Here is a 25551-nt window from a genome sequence, read left to right as displayed (position 1 = left end):
AGTGCAAGTCAAGAAAGTATTTTAGGAAGTAAGACATGGTTAGTGTAATGAACTTGGCCTGGGTCCTGAAGAAAATACATTATCAGGTGTGTAGCTGAAGTTTCACAATGCATTAATGTAAGGGGATAAACTGAGGTTATTCGGGCAACCTCGATTTTGTATTTCCCAACCCAGGGTTAGAGTGAAGAATTGTGAACTGGAGTGTGTGTATACATGTGATGGCTGAAGGAGATATTTGTATGCTTTCACACTAAGAAATTCTCTTTTTTCCTTCTTTTTTTTCTTTTCTTTTTTCTTCTTTTTTTCCTGTTTTCTTTCTTTTTTTTTTTTTTTTCCTTTAGAATCATGTTACAGTTCTTGTAATACTATGCTCACTTGTACCTTTAGGATACTGTTAAATTTGCCCAAGGCTTCAACCTGAGATGCATTTTCTGTTAGAGCATTGAGTTTAGCTTGGAGCACTGTTTCTTATTTGTCCTTGAGCATTTTAGCTTACCTTGGAGATAAGGGTTGGTAGTCAAAGAATGAAGTAATGAACCATGTAAGGTCAGCTAACACAGTAGAAATAGTTAGTACTGATCTGACACCATTTATTCATCCCTTCATCAACAGTCTTTAGTGACTCCACATTTGATTGCTTTACTTTGAAGACAGACTAATTAACTAACAGCCTCTTGACTGTTTTTACCCTGCCTTTGCACTTCTCTGTAAGATGCAAGCCACATTTTTTTTCATACTTGTTATTTGACACACACTTTTAAGAGAGAATATTTTATTTGTTGGAGCCTCTACTGCTGTTTTTCATACTACGATACTCCTTACATTCCATTAAATTCACATTCCAAGATGTGAAGTCTATGTGTTTATGAGAAGCAAAACCCAAAAGCCTTATTTATCTGAATCTTGTCAAAAATTGAATAGGAACGTCAAGGCTAAACGATGATGAGTTTTTATTAACATTAATAGATTTGTAAAGAAGTGTTCTTAAGCAGCTGTAAAAAAATTGCTTAAATATGGATGTAAGGTAATCCCGTAGAATTAAAATCTAAAGAACAGGCGCTTTTGTTAGAAAATAAAAGATATGAAGTCTCTACCCCCTCTCCATTACTGAACACCTGACTGTGGTGTTGGAATATGGGTACGTCAAATGTGACATGGTGTAATTACCCTTAAGGTTTTGATGGATGACAGCATTTTCAAGACTGTATTGTTCTGAAGTGCCAGAAGCTGATGTCACCCCCAAGTGTGAGGAGGAAGCACTGAAGGTTCCTTGCCTCTAAGAAGAAGCCTGACCAGCAAGTCAAGGGATGTGACTGTGCCCCTCTACTCTGCTCTCATGAGACCTCACTTGGAAAACTGCATCCAGTTCTGGGGCCTCCAACATGGAAGGGACATGGAGCTGTTGGAGCAGGTCAAGAGGAGAGCTGCAAAGGTGAACAGAGGCCTGGAGCACCTCCCCTATGAGGACAGGCTGGGAAAGTTAAGGCTGTTCAGCCTGGAGAAGAGAAGGCTCGGGGGAACCTTATAGCGGCCTTCCAGTACCTGAAGGGAGCCTACAGGAAAGCTGTAGAGGGACTTTTCTAAGGGCATGTAGTGATAGGATGAGGGGAAATGGCTTTAAACTGGAAAAGGGTAGATTTAGACTAGACATAAAGAAGAAATTCTGTACTGTGAGGGTGGTGAGACTGGAACGGGTTGCCCAGCAGGGCTGTGAATGCCCTTTCTTCCCTGAAGGCATTCAAGACCAGGCTGGATGAGGCTGTGAGCAGCCTGGAGTAGAGGGAAGTGTCCCTGCCTACAGCAGGGGGCTGTAACTACATGATCTTAAAGGTCCTTTCCAACCCAAACCATTCTATGATTCTGAGAAGAACAAGTGTTGCAAAGACCCACCAGCTTGGCTTTTGAGCTGATTCTCTGTGATACTTCCTTTTGTTTTTGAGGAGCAAAGAGTGGAAGGTGCAAGTTTTTTATTATCTCTGCATAAAAGTGACTTAATTTATACCACTTAGCATTTAAGTATCCTCTTTGACACTTTATTACACAATTTTTTATGTAGAACCGAACACATTGTATGTATTGCATACATGTAAACTTTAATCAGGTATAACTCAATATTTGCAGTGTCTGCCATGGATATTTCCTAGTGTCAGTCTGTGAGTTGGCCTTATAGCTCTAGGAATACACAGTATGGTGGTGCTGCACTGAGTCTTACGGTGGTAACTCTTGGAGTTCTTCCTTTTTGCTTGCCAGTCACTTGGGCAGTCATCATTTCCTTGGAATCCTGATATCAGCTGAACAGTAGCTGACTATCTGCCTGCGGCAGAATGTCATGATTGGGTACTTTTAGTGTAGTAATCTTGGTAAAGAAATAACTCGAGCATAAAAAAGACAACATTTCCAGGTGTCTTCTGGGTTTTATTTTGGTTCTGGCTAGATAAGCACAGTACCTGTAAATGGTCATTCATTTCAGGTGTGTTAGCATGCATGCATCTCACTACATTGTCAGGAGCCTTATTCACAGTTACATTGGGGTGCTGGGACTGAGCATCCAAAAGAAATGTGATTGCTACTTACACAGGAGAAACAAATATGATTTTAGGGATTTCTTTTGTTGAACATCTGGGAAGTAATAAGAGGAATGGAATCAATACAGGTGGTGATATATCCTGAATTATCGCTGCTCAGCAGTTCCACAGCATGTTAGTACTAAGCCATAATCTCGCCAGAAGATGCAGGTGAATGGGCTCATTTAACTGTTTGTTTCTGCACAGCTGTTGAAATGTAAGGTTTTTTGGACCATTAATATGTGAAATGGTCGTACTGTTGGTTGTTTGGGTTGCTTTCAGTCTACTGTTTGTTTTATGCTTTTTGGAAGGTCTCCTGGTTAGCATTCTAACTATATCCCCAAACACTCCAATACTGAACATGTGCAGCAAATTCTTGGAGTAGTTTAAAAATTGGGGTTGAGGGACTGTTATGGGGAAAAGGGAAAGAAAAGATCTGTAAGATCTGAACTTGTAAGCCTACATGAGTGCATCCAGCTTGGCAAGGGCTCTACGGCACAAGGATTCTGCCTGCCTGGGGTCTCTCTGGAGTCTGGGGAAGCTCTGTTGTTTCAACTATTGCCACTTGATGAATGGATCTGATGCCACTCTGAAGCAGCTCCTATGGAAGCTCTGTAAATGATTTTTAGTAGTCATAGAATCATAGAATTACCCAGGTTGGAAAAGACCTTGAAGATCATCAAGTCCAACCACAGCCTAACCAGTAGCCTATCTCTAAAAAAACCTCTGCTATATCATATCCCTGAGCACCACATCCAAACAGCTCTTAAACACATCCAGGGATGGCGATTCAACCACCTCCCTGGGGAGCCTATTCCAGTACCTAACTACCCTTTCTGTAAAGAAGTTCTTCCTAATATCCAACGTAAACTTGCCCTGGCGCAACTTGAGGCCATTTCCCCTCGTTCTGTCACTTGTCACTAGTGAGAAGAGACCTGCCCCACTCTCACTGTAGGAACCTTTCAGGTACTGGAAGAGAGCAATAAGGTCATTTTCAAATAAATGTTTTAATGCATCTAGTCTGCTAGTTGTGTTATGGACTATGGTACATCTTACTGTTGAGATGAGAGGGATTTTCTCTAAAGAACTATAACTGTCCTATCTCTCCTATTTTGTTTAATCTGTATCCCTAGAAAGTGGATCTCTCCACACATTTTCAGGAATATCAGAAATGTATTTTTCCATGTTAGAAGACTTAAAAACCACAGATTTATTGTTTAAATATGTATAAATATGTGTTCAATGCTATAAGTAGGCATATGGGTGAAGATTTCATGTCTAGGATGTAGCCCTGGGAAAGCATCTATGGATGTCTCTGCTGGAGAGAAGACCAGATGGTTTCAGAGGTACATGCCAACCTTGGTCATTCTGTGATTAACAAATATGTGGATAATGTAATAGCTAGTGTGAGGAATGTCTGTAATCGGTCCTCAAAGCTTCAACTTCAGCTCTTCTTTATGGGGTAACATGAAGGCAAAAAAAAAAAAAAAAAGGCTTAGTTTTCTTTTTAGAGATTTCTTTTGGAAACTTCCTTCACAGGTATTTCACTAAGAAAGTCATTATTTAGTAACTGAGATAAATAGTACATTCATGATTATTGAGGAAACTTTACACGACTGAGAATTTTATGTACATTGGAGATGCCTCTCCTGGGCAGTGTCTGAAACACAAGAATTATGAAGTAAACCTGAAATGAAGGGAGAAAAATCTGTCGGGAGATGTACCAATATTATTTCAGCATAAAACCTCAGTGCAGAGAATGGCCAGTACTGAAGAGCAGCTTGTGCAGAGTTTTGCCCTAATATTTCAGTGTGCAGTTCTAAGCTTGCTTTGGGATGTAGGGCATAGTTGAATAACAGTCAGTTTCCTATCATTACTGTGAAATCAGAATGATTCTGAGGTGTGCATTGAGTCTGTTCTCATCAAAGTCTCTGAAGCAAGGAACAATGTTGCTCCCACTTAATGGATGGGAAACAAAGGAAATGACTGTTTAAATATCAGGAGTATTTTCAGACTTGGGCATACATCTATTTCCCAGTTTCTCTTTTTTTCTGCATGTAGTTTTTCTGCGTATCTGATCCAAAGATCCCAACCATGGCACCAGAGAATGTCCATTAACTTTTAGCAGTCTGTGATGCCAGATGTGGAGTCACCTCAGGTAGCACAGAAGGAGCTTCTGGAAGGGGAATAATGTGCTGTACATAGTAGTGAAACATCTGTAGCTTTCTGGGAGAAAACAGAGGGTTATACTGGAAGAACTATGGCTACCTACTGCTATCTTAGTGAAAGAAAATGTGAAACTGTAAGATTAACGCTTTTTAATGAGTTTTGTATGATTTCTTTTTAATTTCATCTCCACATTTCCTTAAATGAACTGAAGCAATTAATGCCGTATATTTTTCTTCATTTTTGCATAATTTGTTTAAAATGAATTGCTTTTAAGAAGAATTTTATTTCCTCAGCAGGTGGTGGCTGAAGTCTTAAGTGCACTGAAAATGAGTAAATGTGTACTTTATGGTTTCACTGTCTTTCTGAAGTCGCTCCTATTAGTGCTGTTCAAAGTAGGTGTCATTTTGACAGCCACTCTGATGTTGAAATAGGTGAAGCAGCGAATATTATTTTGGTTATTTGCCACAGGAAAAAAAATGCACTTACTGACTTTTCATTGTTTTTCTTCCTGATGAAGCAGCAAAATGTGGTATCGGAGGATTTACTACTGTAATGTCAAAGCACCTGAATTGTGCTGACACAGAATAACTTCCCAGGAATGATGACAGTCAGATATACTGATAAGTATAAAACTGCTTGAGGTATTCTCTAGAAAAGATTTATTCCAACATAACTGATATATTCCTTTTCACAGTGTGCTGTGGATAGCAGTGGAAGTGTTCTTTTTAATCATTCTATAACGGTGGTAATAGCTTACATGCTAAGTTGTTAACACTGTTTTATTTTTTCTTTCCTGTAGCCCACATACTGGCTGGCAGGATTATCAGTCTGGCATACCCCAGATTCCCACTGCTTGCATCTCTGTGGAAGATGCTGAAATGATGTCACGGATGTCTTTCCGAGGCACTAAGATCGTTGTGTACCTGAAGATGGGGGCCAGGACCTACCCAGACTCTACTTCTTTTAACACAGTGGCAGAAATAGTTGGAAGCAAATATCCAGAGCAGGTGAGTGAGAATATACAAAAATAAACTCATTTTGCTCTTATAAATGTGAAGGAAACCCCAAGGAACACCCATTCATAAGATATCCTTCAAATGAGTATCTCTTGATCACCCGTTTGTCCTCATTTTGGACTTGTTGGCAGAATTTAAACCACTTGGCTTATTTGTAATCATAGAATGGCCTGGGTTGAAAGGAACCGTAATGATCATCCAGTTTCAACCCCCCTGCTATGGGCAGGGTCGCCAACCACCAGACTGGGCTGCCCACAGCCACATCCAGCCTGGCTTTGAATGTACTTGATGTGCTATTTTATAAGGCTATAAGCATTGCTGTGTTGTAAGAACAGGGAATTCAACCATATTGTGAATAATTTAACATCTTACTTTGTTTCCATAGCTTAAAGCTCATGTTAAGTAGTGCCATCTGCACAGATATCACATCATCTATGCAAGCAAAGGTGAAATCCTAGCACTGCAATAGTACAATTATTATTTTAATTAATAAGTTAAAGTTATGATTATGATTTGTGCTTGGAATTTGCTTATTTTTCTATTAGTAATCTACAAGCAGTTTCATCATCCACCTGTTCTGCTGTCTGGAAATAGAATTGTTTTCTTGAGATTTCCTTAACTTTGAAAATGAATATAGGATGTCAGTTAATCTTTTTTTAATTTTTATTTTATTTTACTTTTTACATTTAGCTGAAATTGTGTATGTGTGTCAGATATGAGGAATGAACCGTCTACACTAAGAAGGATCTACAATCTCTGTTTGAACACGGGTTGATCCAAAATTGCTGATTTCAATTTCAAAACATTCTTGTTTCTTTTTTCTTTCAAGTTCTTAGCCAAAAATCATACAAACTACGTTTGTAGAGCTGGAGAATTTAGGCCTACTATGAGGTCTTCTATGTCAGCTTACAACACAGAATGAATTTTCTGCCAGTATTTTTTTTCATGAAAATTTTGATACAACCTCACTTGCAGTAGCAGTAGGAATTGCTGCTCAAGTACATCTACTGAGCCACGATTGCTTTCTAAACATTGTAGTCTTCTAACTTCAGTGGATAATCTGGCCATAGTTGTTATAAACTTTGATCTGTTCCAAGGTAGAAGTTCCATAGCTTTGGCTTTCAATGTCTCAAAATCCTCAGTATTAACACAAATATGCAATTTCAGAAGCTTGATCACCGGGCAAGGAGTTAAGTGATGACCATTGTGGCTGATTGCTTTACATGCCTACAGCTGTGAGTTTAGGTTCATAAAGTGTGTACTGAGTTAGAGACAGTGATCAAGTTTATAAAACAGTGTAAGTACATGTTGGATTACAAGAGGCTGTAATATGCTAATCAGCTAATAAACTACCTTTCCTGAGTTACCTTTGGTGGATTTCAATATTGTGGTATTTCAACCTGGATTATAAAATGTCCAAGTATAACCTTCAAGTATGCTTTCAAATGCTCTTTGCTATCCTGCTCTGTGTCTTTAAGTAATGAAATGGATTGTGATCTCTTCTTACCCCAAAAAGCTCAGGTTTTTGAAATGCTGGATAAAGACTTATTTACAAACCCCCTGCTGATGCTAATGGGAGTGGTAGTGTACACACTTTGAAAAAGTAACCAAGAAACAGAAAAATAAAACAAGTGAATGTTTAGGTTTTTTAGTGCTCAGTTCCTGGAAGCCTAATAGATGCTTCACTACGCCAATTCGACTTTGTTATCCAGAAAAAAATCTAACTATTCAGGCAAAAAAATACATCGCAGACCCAAATTCTTGCAATGCCTTTTATGCCAAAGTGTTTAGGAATGCATTACAAGTCCAGTGGAAGAGAAAGGTGCTGTTTCCCGGGGACCAAAATTTCAGTTTGAGGTTTGAAATGAAAGAAAGGCAAATCTGGATGTCTGAACTCTGGGAGAGAAACCAGCAGTGGGTGGGATAGCTATGACAAAGGTCTAAAGCCATACAGTTCAAATTAGGCTGGAGTCTGTGAAACGTAACCAATCACAGATATTGCAGTTGTAAGTTAAAAGCTGGAACAGAACTGAATGTGAGAGTCGTGGTGGAATACAGATGAAGTCTGGTGAGCAATGACACAGTTCTGGAAATAACTATGTTAGGAATGCCTGTATTTGTTGGTGTATTTACTAGGATTTAATATACTGCCTGGTTTATAGATCATTCATTCATTCCTCCTCTGAGATTTTAACATGTTTGTTAAAAGCAGGCACCAAGACTGAAACCATAATTGTTTAAAAATTCTATCTGTTGCAAGCAGTGTTTATTATTATTCTTTGACCACTGACCACTCTTGCAGGATGTCAGTTCAGAGCTTCCTTTTTAAGTCATTTTTTCCATGTGGATTTTGTGTGTGTGTGTGTGTGTGTGTGTGTGTATTCAGGCATGTAGCAATGGAGGAGGAAAAGCAAAAAGAAGTAAAATTAAAAGTAGTTGAAACACTTCTGGCATGTTTTCCTACAAGTGCTTTGTTTTCTTTTTTGCGAGGAGTGTTTGATGTCATGATGTTTGATAGAGCTGTTGAACTTGCCAACCTTTTAGCCCAACCTAGTTAGGCTCCCATGCAAAACTTTAATACATTTACATTTCTAGACCACTTAAAGCAATGCAAGAAGTATAATTACTGCTTTGTGAAGCATGAAGCTCATGCATGAATCTTCAAGAACAGGTGTTGAGACTTGGGTGCACCCAGTAACAGCTGTTTGAACAATTAACCCAGTGATATTTCTTGTGTTTGGATCTGTCCTTTTGATTTGGCCAGACAGGAGCAGTGAACAAATGCTTTGACATCAATTGTTCCAAGTAAGATAAGTGTACTTTGAAACCTACCTTGTGTTGCAACTTTGCATTACTAAGTTTTAAGTGGGGTAGAGGGAATCTGAACAGTAAAGGTAAATGCGCTTTATCACAGTGCCAGTATAGTCCAGTGTTCCTCTGTTCTGTTTTCTCTTGTGTTACTCCTTCTAAGCCAGGGAGGTGCGGCTCTCCCATACAACATCCTTGCTGATATCGCAGTGGACGTGACTGCATGTTCTGAGCAGACACACCCAGAGACATCCAGCATCATCACTGTCACTCCTCAGGTGCTCACTTAGTTCCTGCTGAAGCCTAAATCTCTTTAAAGGAGGTGAGGCTGTGCCCACAAGATAATGAATTCAAGATCAAGCTTTTCTACATATAAGTAGGTCGGAAGTAGTGGGACCAAACATGCTATGACTCGATACCCTGGCAACCTTCCTGAGCTTGGAATCACATTCCCACGGTGCTTAGGACAGCAGGAGAGTGGAAAACCTGTGGGCTGTGGGGCTTAACATATTTCAGCCCATATGACTCCTGGCAGTTGAGCTAGAGTTTGTGAAATGAAAAAAATATGGCATCAGAACTTGCTGAGTAGAGATATTTGCAGTCTGTTCCTGACTTTTGTTTTGGGGAAGGGGTTTTTGAAGCATGTTGTTGAACCTGGGATGATACTGTTAGCATCCTCTTGTACCGTGTTGTGTACTGGTGAGTTGTTTTATATAGACTGTGTAAACTGACACCGGAGACTGACTGACTGAGAAATTCACAACTTAACTAATGTGGTTTTCATTTGATATTCAGGCAGAGCTGGCAGTAAAACATGTTTGTCTTTTCATTTTAATACAGATGTAGCACAATTGGTCTTAAAGTGCAGAAGCAACCATTCCCATCTCTGGGGAAACGCTACGTACAGTGACTGTTTCTTGCTAATCTGGCTTCAGTGTAACTAATGTGCCAAACACAGAACTGCAAAATATTTGATTAACTGCGAAGGTATCAAAGCGGATAAAGATGTAATTCTTCTGTAATCCTGACTTTCAGTATCTTTCTGTACTGCATATTTCTTGGTGTACAGTGCTGTTTTACTTACTTTACACCTAATAAGCGATGGGAAAACAGTTTCCTAAGTGCCTTACAAAGTGCATACATTTAATGATTGCTCATTATTCTGTGATCTAGCATAAATACTGTAGAGCGCAAAGAGAGAGGCTTATAAGTGGCTTTTGTAGAATCCTGAATAGCTGTTCCAGGAATTCACTCTACACTGCTTTTTTGCCTCCCGTTTTTATGGAGTGCCATATCTACAAAAAGTACCATTTGAAAAGTGACTGTTTTGAACACCACGGGCATAAGAGACCATTAAAGAATGTGCTGTAGCTCTGAGCCAAGTTTGGATGGCACTTTGAAAGTAGCTGTCCTGGGAGTGACCTGAGAAACAGAGATGCAAAGGTAATAGATTGTGAAGTTCTTTACCAATCTGTGATTGATGTAACAGAATCTGTTCTACAAAGGAAAAGGCAGCTTATTTGCTTTTACGTTCTTCTTCCCTTCCCCATTTCAAAAATCAGCCCTCTCTTGGAATTTGTGATACTGGGCAAAACTCCAGGGAACAAGAGAACATAAAAATGTCCAGGCTTCTGAGTCTGCTAGGCATTCATGCGCATAAGGAAAGAAATAATTTGTAGACCCCCTCCTCCTCCTGCAAAAGAAAAGCATCAGGGAAAAAAAAAGGGCTTCTCTGAAGATGTGTAATACTCAGTACAATGTTGTTTTATGGCCTGGCATCAGTTCTACATATGTTAACAAAATGTCTATCCATTAGCCCTTTGATGTGGCTTCCAGATATCCCTATGTTCAAACTAAACCATGCATACAATGGAGTTTTGAGCAGGGATGTTTTAAGAGCCTGGTGCCATCACATTATGTCTCCATTAGCACATTTGCTCCATGTGGATTGTTTTGCTGTTCATTTCAAAATGTTCGAGGGTTTCTAAGTGCCTTTTGTGAGGTTGTCTTGTGTGATGGTAAGCTGATGCTTGTCACAGCTACTCAGAACTGAGGAGATGTTTATGGAGATTAGGTTTTCCAGAGTGCCAGCCCATTACTTCAGAGTCACAGACTGATGGGAAAGAAGGAGAAAGAGAAAGGGTATTGTTTCTTTCAGCAAAAATGGACCCCAACATTTCAAAGAAAATGAAGTATTTCCTAAGAATGCCGCTGTTCTTTCTTCACTCTCTCTCTGGTGTTTTTTTCACCCAGTGTACTTGTCTGTGTGTACATTATTACTAATAGGACTTTGCGTTATTACTTGGAGGATTGTTTGCATGATGTGCCTTGTGCCAGTCAGGGTATCGCCATAGTTTGTTCTTCGGCAGAGGTCTTGTCGTGATAAAAACAGTCAAATTAATACGAAACTGATACGGAGGAAAACTTTTAACTTGACAATTTTGTTCTTTTTTGTTATTTTTTCTTTTCAGTCTGAAAATGGAATTTTCAGTCCGAAGTGCACACAGCATTTTGTGGTGTGTAGAGCTTGGCAATTCTTCTAAAACTTGAACTGCTCATTAAAAACCCAAGAGGTGACTGAAAGCATTTAATTCTTCTAGAGGAGAACTTGGCAGTAGATCTCCTTAAGATTCTGAGTGACCAGTGAGTTCTCAAGAAGGCTTTATTTTTGTTCGTTTCTTTTTTGTTTTTGATAAATCTCAATATCTGTGTATGCAACAAATACATCTTATAGGTGATTTGTATGTATGCAGAGGGCAACAGTCGAAAAGCACTGTACTACATTGATGGAGTCTGAAATATCAGTGGAATGAGTGCACTCTTATGGAAGAAAGATTCAAATAGCTTTGAAAAAATATGATACTTCTGATAGTTCTGCTGAAAAACATCAGTTTAGGTGCACTAGTGTAACATGATGTTTGTAATGTTCAGATGGTATCAAAATGATAAGACTATATTTATAAATGGGCAGCTGAGAACAGGCAAAGGGCTTGCTCAACCATTTCTGCTGATCATTGAGAGGTCTCCAGGTCCTGTGTCTCTCAGCTTGATGATGGAAGAGCAGAAGCAAGGGATGAACTCCATGGGGTGTAAGGCAGCAGGTCTTTACAAGGATTCTTCTCTTGCCCACTGAAGCACAGGAGCTGCCATTGTGTATGAGTCAGTGGTGTGAATTAAGTGTCAGCTTTGCCTGCCTTCCCTGACTGCTGTCCAGTGGGAGCTGCACCTCTGTCAAGTGGGGTGATTCAACCCGCTGTCAAGCAACTGGTTGTATTTTAGGTTACTGAAGTGCCAGGCTCACAGTGACCAGAGATGAGGACTGTGATCTTCTGAATGTTGAGTTTTAGCTACTTTTCTTGCTAAACTGCACCTGATATTTGTGATGGTAGAAATGACAATGAAACAGTTTGCTGGCGAATGTATCTAAGCACACAGTTTTGTAGTCCTTTTGATGATACCAGTATAAGCAGATACGCTGTAATATTTTTTCTTCCTACTCATTCCTTTGTCTGTACTCCCACACAGTAGTCTGAAGAATTAGTGTGGGATTTTATTTCAGTAATAATTTACAAATACACACAGGGTTTACAGAATGATTGTGGAAGCATTTTTTTTTCCACATTGAAAAAGATATCTTCTAAAATGATACCGGATCCTTCTTTCATTCTGATACACAACAGCATCTAAAGGGTAGTTCTTGGTTTGGCAGATGTAGTGGTTGCCTGAAGCATGAAGTAAGAAACCACAATATTGAGGAAGAAGGAGGGAAGAAACTGAATTCCGCTTTTCATTCTGAATAAGTAGGTGCCAGAAACGCTACTGCCAGGTGTCAAGGATTAGTGCAAAACCATCTGTTCACTAAGGTAGAAGTCAAATAGCTGCAGTAACATGCTTCTATTTGTTAGGGGCAGACTATATGTTAGACCTTGTACAAAAGAAGAACTACCAAGAGAGTTTGTGAGTTTGCAGTCCAGGAGATGAATGCAGTGTTAAAAAAGGAATAGATGTTTTCATGCAAGTTTAATGGAAAATGGCATGTCTGTGAGCATGTGGGTTGGATGTAGAGATCTGTTTGGTACAGATTCAGAGATTCCAACAAATAGGACCAATGTGGAGAAAGATTTGATTAGTGGAGTAGAAGGGGAACTAAAAGGAGTGAAATCTAAAACATGAAGACTGAAGCTGAGTGAAAGGGGAAAAGTACTTGGCTTGGTCAGTCACGCTGAAACATAGACAGGAACTGAACAGTAGAGGTCTTGTGGCAAGAAGCTTATGGTTGTAGCAACAGAGCAACAGTTACTAAAATATATAGCAGTTAGTAGATTTAATGGTCAGAAAGATGGTTTTCTTGAGAAACAACCAGCAGCAAAAATGTGGGTAGACTTCACTTATTGTGAATTCACTTGTTATGATTTCACACTTAGCACTTCTGCTTGGAGATCAAGATGTGGAGAGAGCTGGTAAAAATGGTGGGGCTGACCACAGTCGCCGTGGTTTTTAAGACAGTTATTCTCTGTTCCTTGGCTTGCCTCACTAGTATATTCTTCAAAACTTTGATATCATTATATCATTCATTCCTGTTGCTTTATTCCATTGTTATACAGTTTTTATATATTTTCGTCAACCTAAAAAGAGTCCCTTAGGCTTCTAGGACCTTGAGGGCCTTGCTGTTTTTCATTGAAACTTCGTGGTAAATTGTAGTCACAATGATTCGAAAGAGTTTATTGTGATTTGGCAAAGAAAAATAAACTGTAAAGCACATGTTCACCAGAAAGGTTTGTTTAAAATGATTGTTAATAAAATGTTATTCCTGCTGGGATGCACCTATGCGTGCTGAGAGAACAGGCAGGTATCATTGCAAGGCTGCTTTCAATAATCCTTAATTGGTCCTGGTAGTTTGGAGAAGTGCCTGAAGGCTGGAGAAAAGTCATTGTCACTTATATATTCAAAAAGGGCAAGGAGGACCCAGGTAGCTACAGGCTGGTCAGCCTCGCCTTGATCCCAAGGAATGTGGTTAGATAGAACAGCTCACCTGGGGAAACAGTTCCAGTCATATGAAGGGCAAGGAAATGATCAGGTGTATTCAGCAGGAGTTCACTGAGGGAAACTCATGCTTGACTGATCTGATTAGTTCTTGTTGTTTAATGACCAACCTGATTTATGAGAGGAGAGCAGTGAATATTCATTAAGGCCTTTGGCACTATACCGATGTGATCCCGGTAGAGGGAAGCTGTTGCTGTATGGACTGGATGGACAGTGAGGTGGATTGAATAGCTGGACCTGCAGGGTGATGGTTATCCTGTTCTGCCCCCCCCTCTCTTGGTGACCTGGACATACTGGAAAGAGTCCAACACAGTGCCATCAAAATACTGCAGAATATGGAGCGTCTCTCCTGTAAAGAGAGGCTGAGAGAGTTGGCACTGCCCAACCTGTAGAAGAGGAAGCTCAGGGAGCTCAGGGAGATCTCATCAGTGTCTATAAACACCTGAAGAGAAGGTGCCAAGAGGATGCAGTGAGTCTCCTTTCAGTGGTGCCCAGTGCCAGGACAAGAGGCCATGGACACAAACTGGAGCACAGGGGATCCTTCTGAACACCAGGCAGCACTGCTATGCTGTGCATTGCTAGAGCACTGCCACAGGTTGCCCAGAGGCCCTGAGGTCTCCTTGGGGATGTTCAGAAGCCTTCTGGGCCCCCTGCTCTGGGTGTCCCTGCTGGGGCAGAGGTGGGCCAGATAGCCAGGGGGTTCTGCCAGCCTCAGTCATTCTGTCTGACTCTTTTCAGCCATTCTGGTCAGAAAAGTTAAACTACTTTAGGTGTTTAGGAATGAGTTTCTACACTGGCAGTGCATAAACTGGAAACCAAAGGGTAAACGTATAAAGTAATGATACAGTGTCTAAGACAATAAAGCACTGTTTTGACTTCTTAAATAGAAACTAAATTTTCAGTTTTTATTGTATAATTATCTTTACTCCCATATATATAATATATTATACATATTATATATTTAGCGGAAATGTTGATATTTAAAAGTTTATCTGTAGCATACAAATTCTGTGAGTTCCTATTCTTTATATTACACTTTTTGGTTGAAGTTGAAAAGGAAAAAAACAAAAGGCCTATTAAGGGACCTTTAACAGAAAATTTACTTTGCACTGCAGGTTCTTTAAGTATTCTCCTTTATATGCACTGAAAAAATATGTTTCTCACAATCTGCATTTGCTTTCCCCGTTGGTTTTTATTCTGTCATTTATTCCATAGACTTGGTTTACAGATTTGAACAAAAGAAAAACTGAAATGGTTACTCTTCTGGTAGTTACAAAGTCCCTCGACATCTGATTTCCATTTCAGTGTTGGAATTTACAACCACATTTGTGAAATATTAGTCTCAAGAACAGTGTATAATGGCCTGATATACACTGCTTAACTCCCACCCCCTATCCCATATCTCATTTCATCTAATCATACATAAATGGTCATATACGGGGTGGAGAATGGAATGATATCGTGATGTAAGATGAAACAACATTCTGTGAACTATACTGCTTTAGAAATTGCACCAAATCAGTGTTTTCTCTTAACTGCTGATACTCAAGTAGAAGTGGGGTTTTCCTTAGCTCAGCAGGGAAGGATGTTAATGCTGTCTCAGTACTTCTGTATTACTTAAAAATCTGGGCTTTATTTTTTATCTGTTTGCCTGGTCTAATGGTCATTGGTCTTAGTTTGTGCTTTTACTGATGTCAACAGGACAAAGATTTCTCTCATCCTTTACGTGTGCCAAGTTTAATGTATTGCTTGTGGGAGAAGTAAGTTGTTTCATGAAATAATATTCCTTCATTCTTATGGAATTTGTTGCTGTAAGCTATAAATATGAGCTATAGTTACCGAGCACCTTCTTCTGTGATTGCTGTTCAGCAAAGTAGAGCATGTCCTACCATTCCAAATGGGAAACGTCTGTCACACAGCTTCTTGCCAACAGTGATTACTGAGCTCTAAAATGTGATGTCCTCACTTCTTTTTCCTCTTTCAAATCATACAGAAGAGGACTTGAGACAGTGGTTATTTTTTGTGAAGGAAAGGGAAAACACAGTCTTGAACTGTTGTCAGTTACATTCCTCTCTGTCTTACAAGAAGATAGTACAACTTGTGGTCTGCTTGTATGATTTTGTTTCTTGGCATTGCAAACCTGAGATCTAAGTATCTTGGATCTCTGTTCTTTGCTTCTGCCTGATGTCCACTGACTTCAGTTTATATGCTGAAGTGCTGCAGGGATGTGCTCACTTAACTGGAATTAATGCTTAGCTGATGGTACATTTGACTGTCTCTTAACACATTCTGCAAGTTGTTTAGCAAGTCTTTCTGGAAGTCTGCAGCTGTTGCACCGTGCATATAAATAGTCTGTAGTTAATAAGCCTATTTATAGCAAGCACAAGTCTGAAGATTAGTTTTTTCTTTCCTCATTCATTAGAGTTTCCAACCTTCAAATAAGTTAGACAAGATGATTGGATTGTACCCTTACCACCAAGTGTCGTGCATTGACTTTTTCATTGATTAATTTGTCATTTAATTTAAAATTGCCTACACGAATTTAATGCTGAATTTCAGGGAAGAGATACAACTAAGCGCAAAGAAATACAAATAAGCTGGCTTTGATAGAATGTCTAAATTTCAGTAAATTTGGTGTTGATAAATTTCTACATTGTATTAGAATGTATAATGCTGTATGTCCCTTATATGTGGACGTTATGAGATGCTCAATTTACACTGCCATCTTCATTTCTATAAAACAACCAGCAAGCCTTTCAGAATGGCTGAGATTATTTGTTGCAGAGAGTCAGCAGTGACTAAAAGGTGTTTCTATTCACCTGTATCAGATTTTGCTGTAAATTAAGAACAAATAAGTGGATGTTCTTGGTTGCACTTCTGTATGACTCTCCAAATCTGATGATGTCTGGAACAACGTGAAGGAAAGAAGAACGTGATAGCAAGTGTTAACCAGGGTCTGCAAGGTAAAGTACTAAGTACTCTGGAGGACGGAATGGAGATTCTGAATAATCTTGACAAATTGGTACAGATCATGAATACTGTGAAATAAGAAATGTGATCTACCTGTCTTTAGGAGGAAGAAATGGAATGTATGGTGTACCTCCGGTACGGTGGCTTGTATTGGATTCTTTCCCTGTTTGCTGTGCGCAGTTGTGATGTATTTAGGATTGAGTAGATGTGGTAAAACTTTTGTGGCATGAAAGTAAAGTGGTGACATCCAGCTTTTCCCTGGAAATGTGTGTCCTGCCATGTAAACAAGCTTGTTTTAGGCAGATCCACAAATTAGGGACTGAAGGATGGCACTTGGAGAAGGTGTTTGTACTGAAGCAATTGAAGACTTTTGTCAGTCTTTCATGAGTGCCAAAGGCTCAGGATGTGCAGAGAGCATCTGATTATTTCACATGCTGTAATTGCTGCAAAAGCTTTGTTTATCTTATTCCCTATGCAGTACGTTTAAAACTGTTTTAGTGACCTGTAAGCATAGGATTTTGCAGTGTCATAAACCATTAGTGTCAGCTATTAAAGATCCGGCCAACAATCCACACAGTAGCATACAGATGGAAAAATATGTAATTTGCATGTCTGTCAAATCATTTGCTGCTATATTTGATTTTGTTAAAGACATCCAAGTTCCTATTGAAAGCACTAAGATAATACAGTTTTGTTTCCCAATTAGGGAAAAATTATACTTAAGGGAAGAACAACTAGAAATACCAACAAAACCATTCACTGCTTAACAGAGCATCACTTACTGCATTTAATAAGATGATCTTCCAAAGCCACCAAGAGGTTAAAACAGAAAAGCTAATTGCAGCGATTTTAGCGCCTTAAACCCAGTGCCACTGAAATCATATTAACTGTTGTAAATACAGGTGGTGTTTTTGGTGTGTTTTTAAAGAATCTTTCTTTTTTTTTGCCTACGATTGTGTTTTTGTTTAAATGTGTGTCTTTGGAAGAGAAAAGAGTTTCTTCTCCGAGGGTGGTAAAAAAAAAGATGCTGATGTATTTTCAGTAAGTTCATTTCTCTTTGAGCGCTTTAAAATGCTCAAAAAAGCAGAAAACTGTTTTTTGTTTTTCTTTTCATTTGTCTGAAACCAGGTATTTAATTGTAATGTGGATCATAATTGCTAATATCAATTTACAGCAGGGATGTTGAACCAAGTGGAGGCAGAAATTAACTGTAGCACCATGAACAAAGGAAGCTTGTTGCTGTTTGGATGCAACATTGACCTGAGATATGAATGTAATGTCAGTAGGTGATGTGTTGTCTTCCCTATCATGGAACTGAAATTATCCATCTCCCATGGTGTAGAATAAGAGTTGTCTTTGTTTCTCTCTTCTTTGGTGAACCAACTGCAGTTATAAGCTCTGTCAGGTAACGTTCTACAAAAATTGTAGCTCTCTAGACAGAGCTATGAGAAGAAATTTTGTTTTCAGAGCTGTACTCATTATCTCTCCAGTGCTTCAGAATTAATCAAAACTTGTTTCTTTAGAAGAAAATGAAATAATTTTCTGCTGCAGTTTTAGCAAACATGCATCTTTGAAGGCTTTGTTCTGCAAGTGAGATTGGAATTGATTGGACCTGTGTATCAACGTGGGTTCCATAAAAAAAACAAACAGTGGTAAATCTGAAATGTAAATTATAAACTTCCTTGAACCTTCGAAAAGGGATCTGGAAGTTAGTAGCCTTTTTAAAAGAGTTTTCTTACACTCTGTTTTAATGCTTTGTGAAAAGAATGAAAATGAAGGAAAAATGATAGCACAAAAAGTAAAATTGACTGAGATCATGAGTGAAGGAATGAGATCGTTCTGTGTCACCTTTTCATGTTCATAAGGGCACAAAAATATTTAATTGTGATGAATAAAAGAACTCTCTATGTAACTTACCTATTACAAATCTACAAAAGCAAAGCAGATGTGAATTCAGGATACCACAGTGTGGCCTACTGTTTTAGTCTTTGACCTGATACAACCTTCACTGTTGGAACAATCCACCCAGCAACAGATAATGAACTGCAGTGGGAAGTCTGCAGTGGTGGAGATGCCAAATTTCTAGCTCCCATCCCCTCTCATTGTACTGTAGTAAATCAACTGCCTTCCCCCAGACTTGATCCCGGCCAGCTGAATTACTGCAGTTCCCTTTTGAAGTGGGGTAGATAGTCTTTCTTCTTCCACACGTTTGTTTGAAACCCGCGTACAGGGATCATTTTTTTGGCTGTGTGCTGCAGCCAGATTCTTGCACCGTGGCCTGCAAAGTGGCATATGATGAAATCCTTTTTGGTGGTGGATGAAATGAGATGCCTCGTAGTAAAGTGCAGTTTAGGGACAAGGAAGGCCCTTCACATGGGCCTGAAGACTGTGACCTGCAGCTCTGCGATTCAGCCATGAATAGGCTGTCATTTTCTGTGCCAGCAGGAGCATGTTTTTGAGTGAATATACAGCATGCCAGAGTTGTGTTTAAATACTCATTCTGTGTTTGCCGTCAATGCTTATGTACTGTTGTGAAGCTGTAACTGTAGGCCTGCACTGCCATTGTCCTGCTTAATGCCCACGTGAATCCTGAATGCAGCTCCCCCAGTGCTGCTGCTTTGTGCTGGGAATTCCAACTCTGCAAGAACAAATCTGAAGGAAAACTGAAGGTGGTTGGAGGTCAGAGTTTTGCAACTGTTTGTTTCTAAAGAGATTTTTCCTCTTCAGTGTACCACTTGATGTGGCAGTGCTGGTCATACAAGGATCGTTTGTTTCAGTTACAAATGGAAAGTAATCGCTCTCAGATTTTGAAGTGACCTACGGGGTGGCCTCTCCTACCCAGCACTGTTACCTCAATTCTGATTTATGTGTCAAAAGGAAATAGGAAAGAGAAACATTCAGAAAATAGTTTCTTGCTCACTTGTTTAAGTATTAAAATAAACCCAAAGAAAGTGAATGTCTGGTACTTTCTGCTGAACTTCTCATCCCAAAGCACTGTCAAAGACACACTATGCAAAGGATACTGCAAGCTCACATGATGAGATTACATATTCTAGAACTGGCATTGTTTTGTTCAGGCCAGAAGATGAGCCACTTTTGTTGCAGCGTTCATGGCTAAGGAAGAGATGACACCCATACCTTCAGGAGTTCTTTGCTACAACACTTTAGGTTCTTCCTGAAGCACCCTCATAAGTATTGATCAAACTCTCATTGTTCACATCTCCTCACTTTTAAACAGACTCAGAAAGTTGTGAGGTGAATTTTTAAGACAATATGGTCCCAAGTGGGGATGTCACAAAGTCTTTGTATTCTTTCTTTCTTATCACATTTTTATGTGGCAACAGGACCAAGATCCTGTAGTTCTTATGCTTAGAAGGGATCTGCTTGTGAAAGAAGATCAGCTAGAGGAAGGTGAACTTGACAGAGGATAGAGGAGGAGATTGTGCCCCTCTACTCTTGGAATGCTGGGTCCAGGTCTGGTGCCCTCAACACAGGAAAGATGTGGAACTTCTGGAGAGGGTCCACAGTAGGGTCATGAAGGTGATCCAAGGGCTGGCACAGGTCGTCCAGAGAGGCTGTCTATGCTCCATCTCTGAAGGTATTTAAAGCCAGGTTGGATGGGGCCCTGACCAATCTGATCTAGTACTTGATCTAGCAGTTGACAACCCTGCCTGTGTCAGAGGGGCTGAAACTCGATGATCCTTGAGGTCCTTTTCAGACATTCTTTGATTTTTATGAATCTTTGACTGGTGAAGCACTTGAAAATGAATCTAACTGGGGAGTAGTTTGTCATGTGCATTCCCCTCTGCAGAGAAACGTTTGTCCATGGTGGTATACATCCCAGAGCCACTATCCCTGTGAGGATTCACATGCATGATCCAGACCAAACATGTGAGTTCTGCTCTGGAATGAAATCATTCATTTGCCCAGGGATTATCTTGGATTTTCTAGTCCTCCTGATTGCCCAAATATTCATGACAGTAGTAAACTGGCTTAAACTTAGTTTGTCAAAAGATGCAACAGTCCAAGTCTATGACTTGTAATGGTCTCTTTAAAAAAGAAACAACTAAAAAAACAACCTGGAAGTTAAGTGGCTCTTCAAAGACTCAGCAAACACCAAGGATCACTGGTGTGTGAGCTGAGCAACCTTTTCAGTCTTCTGCTGACTGCAGTATTTCCCTACTGAATATAGAATCAAGATCTTACGTTAGTACCTTAATTTTAGTGCCTCGTGTGCCTCCACTGTATGCTTTTAAATATGTTCTTCAAAACTTTTGCAATTAGGTTGTCATTGGAGGGGTAGGAGGCAACTGCCATGTGAAATGAAGATTAGACGAAGCAAATTCTTCCAAGACAAAAATCAGGTTTCATATCCATTTATTAGGAATGCAGCTTTCCCTTTCTGCTTGCATACTCCTTATCCCAACTAAGCATGTCTCTGTGCAGATAGGGTTATTTCTTTGCTTACGTTATCAGGAGGAGGGATAGGAGGAAGAGATTTCTATTTTTGCACGCATGAGAATGTGTTGGTACAGTGATGAAGGGGGCCTTAAGTACCAAGGAAAAAGCATTCTAAGCTTATTGTCATTTAAAAATGAATGAATGAATGAATACCATATGTGCTGAATTCTCCTTTTGGTCACTGAAAGTTTTGCATTTGACAGCCTGGCATGCACAGTTTTTAGAAAAATCTCTGGCTGGTTCTGCACGTTCTGCAATGAAACAGGAATATTTTAGTTCAATTATTCCAAGAAGAGCTGGAAAATTCTGTGGGAAACTTTTGCTGCGTAAGATGCTTTGTTTCTGGGTGTGACAGCGTGCAAGTGATGTATTGTAACACTTGGGTTTGGAGTTACATTGTTCTTGGCGATCTAACCAGGAAGATATTCAGTGAATGTCAGAGCTGAGAGTGGACTAGAGCACATATTTTTGAAACAATAACTAAGAGCAACCTACTTGCTTAGTAAGTTGCTTCAAGTAAAAGGCTTTTAAGGAGGGGGGGTGGAGGACAATGTGCTGTGACTTAATCAGATTCTGTTTGTTGGGGTAGTATTTCTCCCTTACCTCTGCTACTGTTACTGCATTCAGTGTATTTTCTTCCATGAACTGAACATGCAATTTTCAGTTTTAAAGTGTATACAGACCTCTTTTGAAGCCCGCGGCAATGTATTTTGGCTTTTCACATCGTCTTATATGAACAAAAATCACTGCAACCTAAAGCAGATTTGGTACTTTTGATTTACTGTCTTACTCGGAAGCATATGTGACACTGCACTCAGGAACTATAACTCTTGTAAAGATAAAAGAAATTGTTATAATCCTTTCACTAGCTAATTTCTGCATGCTGTGAATGGATTGCCGTGTATCCAGGGATCAAGGGGAAAAAAAAGAGTTTGTGCCTTTTATTTAGTGCATCTTATGCAGCAGTTAGTGGGCTAGACATAATGATTAATAAGTTATTGGTTCAGTAGCTTTGAGGAAATCGCTTTTACTGTAACTGTATTACTAAGAAAGAAACTATAACAACAAAAGGTTTTTACAGTGAAATTAAATACTTGAAGTACTTTAAGTACTTTCCGTACTTGACGAGCTAATGGACTTCTTTTTTAAGGAATAAATCATTTTACTGTGTGTTAGGAGAGGAAGACTTGGCGTATCATACAGAATTGAAACATTAGTGTAGCACCAGATTTATTATGATGCCAGAGATGATTCAGCTGAAGAAGGACATGCCCTTCTTTTTCAATGCAATTGTAGCACTGAAATTGCCCTAGGATGCTCTCACACACTGCACCGTACTCTGACAGCGAGCCAGCAGGATCAGCTTGGTGAATTTGAACCTGAACTCTGAACAGAGAGGAGTGGAGGTTCCCCAAGCCACTGCTGCAGGAGTTCTGCTCCAGGGGTAGTTGTGAGCAGCCCACAGCTCCGGCAGCAGCTCCATGAATTGGCAGGGTTCAGGTAGGAACTGAGGGAGCAGCAGGATGAGAACCCATGGGGCAGGTGTGCTTCCATTGGCAGTGCTTTTAAAAGCCTTTTTGGTCTGTATTTATTCGCTCACCCTGAACTGAGGTGTTAAGTTTCTCAGATTAGCATTTATGTCAAGCATTACTGGACTCCTGGTTAGTGCCTAATTCAGAATTGTTCTCCTATACTCTGAGCTTAATGATCAGGGGCATCCGGCTTCTTAATTTCCTGACTTGGTTTGTGTTGTTTGTTTTGATCACGTTTCCTCTAAGCTTTTAGCAATCCCAGCTAGAGCTCCTTTGTATGCACAGAATGCTTAACATTTGTCACACAGAGCTTTTTTGTGTACACGCTTGTTGTGTGGGGTTTTCTTGAGGGATGGCGTGTTTTTGTCAGCTGAAAGTGGACTTCATCATGAACTGTGCTTTTTTTGTGATATTTTGAGCGAGCGAACACAGTTCATACAGTTTCCTTCTGTGTTCAGCAGCTCCGGAAGAGAAACCAAACAGCCGTATCTGTTTAGACTGCCTCCATTCTGCAGGGCCTTTGTAGCCCTGCCAAAGCTCTCCACATCACTGAGCCTCCCAGCTAAAAACAGAGCCCACTTCACTTTGTTCCTGGGGCTGAAAGCCGCTCACAGTATGGGATTTGGGGACCGAAACTCTTTCAAGAATGAATTACACTCTACCAGCTCGAGTAGGCAGAGGAGTAAATCAAAAGGATTATTTGTTTTGACTGGGGCCTGGTTTGTTTTTGCCAATATTATGCTCGGGCAGAAAATTAAAAAAAGAAAAAAAGCTCCTTAATTAAGTGGGATATTTTCATAAGCAAAAAAACAAGCAGAAGAGCCGGGCTTAGTTTTCACTTTGTCCTGCATGCTGGAACTTTATCATCTGACCCACACGGGGTGCCTCCCATTGCACGTTCCAATGGACGGCAATCATGTTTGAAAAATGGAGTGAGAGGATTATGGTTTGTATAATATAGCGATTAAACAGGGGACAAAAGATTGTCCCTATATCTAACAATCTGATCATGGGAATTGCTCCGCTTCTATAAATTGTTTATAAAGAATTAAAACCAGCATGACAGAAATGCAGATGGCTGCGATAAGGAGCGGGCAAAGCCAAATGATTTTAGGGAAAAGAAAACCAGCCATCTTTTTTGTTGTTCAGTTTTCTGAACATTTGGAAGGAGCTGTGATATGGTGTAACTTTAGATTTGTCTGAGTCGCTGTCAAATAATTGCAAATGACTGCTGGGGAAATGACTGCTCATCCCGGAACTGTTTCCAGCACGTTGTGCTCGTGGAACTGTTTAGGAGACTCAATAAGAGTAGGAATGAACTGTTGCTTTATTAAAATACAACAAAAACTGTGCTGAAATGGTCAATACATTATTATCTCTGTTATTATCTGTTGTTACTGCTGAGTTTCAAAGGTCATGCTTTGATTATGAACTTAGGAGAAGTTTAATAGAACTGTCTAAATAGGCTACATAATAGAAAGTGAAGTTAATGGGGAACTGTCATTGTAGAGCCTCTGGTAAGGAGATTTCAGGGGAAGAAACAGGGAGGTGCCTTTAGCATTTTGGTGTAATTCCAGGACATTGTATTGCATGTGCAACGAGCTCCTAAGGAAACACATCAGTGTTAGTGAATTAAATTGTCACACTATTCACCTAAATGGCAGTGTTAATAGTTGGAACATACTGATACCTTAAATCCCATAGGACTCACAATAGTTTTAGATGCTGTCTCCCTTAAGAGACATTTTTTTGACATTTTTGAAAATCAGGTGTTCACCCAACAGCAGTGCTGAAGGAGTGATGCTGAAGGATGGGACCAATCAGCAACTGTGCTGGATGCCACTTCTAAATCTAGACACAAGAGGTAACAGTATCTGTGTGAAGTTACCTTTTCCATTCATTCGAAGTTGTGTCTTTTGGAAATTCATTTGGCAATCGGTAATTAATAGCTGGTGCAAATTTGTATTGAAACAGAACATGTTCTGAACAGCGCTATTAGGTGAGGGTTAGAGCTTCATTATTCACCTATGTGGCATCATAAATGTATGTTGTCTCTTAGTTACTGTAGTTAATTAACTACTTAAAGCTCTGTACCCACTGCTACTTTGAAATCAAATGTACGGAATAAAAGCTCTGGGTCAGGTACTTAAACTCTCCCTGGGAGAAAGTTGTTTTTTTTTTCCTGAAAGTGATCCTCTTAACTCGGGCAACTCTCTGTCACATTAAAGCAGATATAAATTAGCTGTATTTTAACAAGCGTCATTAAATGTTCCACCCACTGAGCACTGGGGGTGACAGCACCTGCACACCTCTACTGCTCTGTTGTTTCTTCTGGCACACCATTTGCAGCTGTGTCAGAGCACTGACTGCTGGTTTCGTGTCATCTTTGCAGTTGTTAAAATTCAGGTCACGGAACACCTGAAAATAAAGATTGATATTTTGAAGCTGAAAGGATGTTTTGGAGGAATGAGTGGAAAGGGTTAACTGCTTTCACCATAGTGAGAAAGTACATACTGAAAAAGTACAGCCTCTCACTTGTAGAATGGTGGACTTTCATGGACACTACAAGCTGGGTTCTGATATCCAAATCTTGCAGCCTTGGTGCAGTTACCCACCTCCTGTCACCCTCTGCGTGTATATCCAGTACCTGCTAAGCATGGGGTCCAGTAATACAAAAGGGAGACTGAGCAGTGTTTTCATCTAGATCGAGTAATTTGATTGCACTCCCAGTTTGGCTAAAATGGGATAGCTGTGGTTGTGTTCATAGCACCCTGAGTTTTCAGAACATTTAAGCAGGATAGCAGTTACCCTCCTAAGGATTTTACAGTCAAAGCTAAAGATGAGTTAAGTGGATGACACACGAGGAGCAATTAAAATACTGCTCTTTAAGAAGTTTAGCGGTACAGATCTTGAAATAAAAGTTCCAGAAGTACAGAAAGCTATTTAACGGAAGTGGGAGAAGCGGAGGGATTAAATTCGCTAAGAGGA

General features: G+C 39.8%; 1 protein-coding gene across 1 annotated transcript in view; it reads left to right on the top strand.

Annotated features, from left to right (window-relative positions):
* Positions 1–25551, top strand: part of CPQ (carboxypeptidase Q) — a 153201-nt gene that overhangs the window by 51109 nt on the left and 76541 nt on the right. Inside the window, exon 4 of the mRNA XM_072328974.1 lies at positions 5533–5740. Within this exon, the coding sequence (XP_072185075.1) occupies positions 5533–5740 (208 nt within the window). The remainder of the gene's footprint in view (positions 1–5532; positions 5741–25551) is intronic.

Source organism: Excalfactoria chinensis, chromosome 2, assembly GCF_039878825.1.
Source record: "Excalfactoria chinensis isolate bCotChi1 chromosome 2, bCotChi1.hap2, whole genome shotgun sequence".
In the NCBI taxonomy this organism is placed as follows: Eukaryota; Metazoa; Chordata; class Aves; order Galliformes; family Phasianidae; genus Excalfactoria; species Excalfactoria chinensis.
This window is presented reverse-complemented; position numbering and strand designations above follow the sequence as displayed.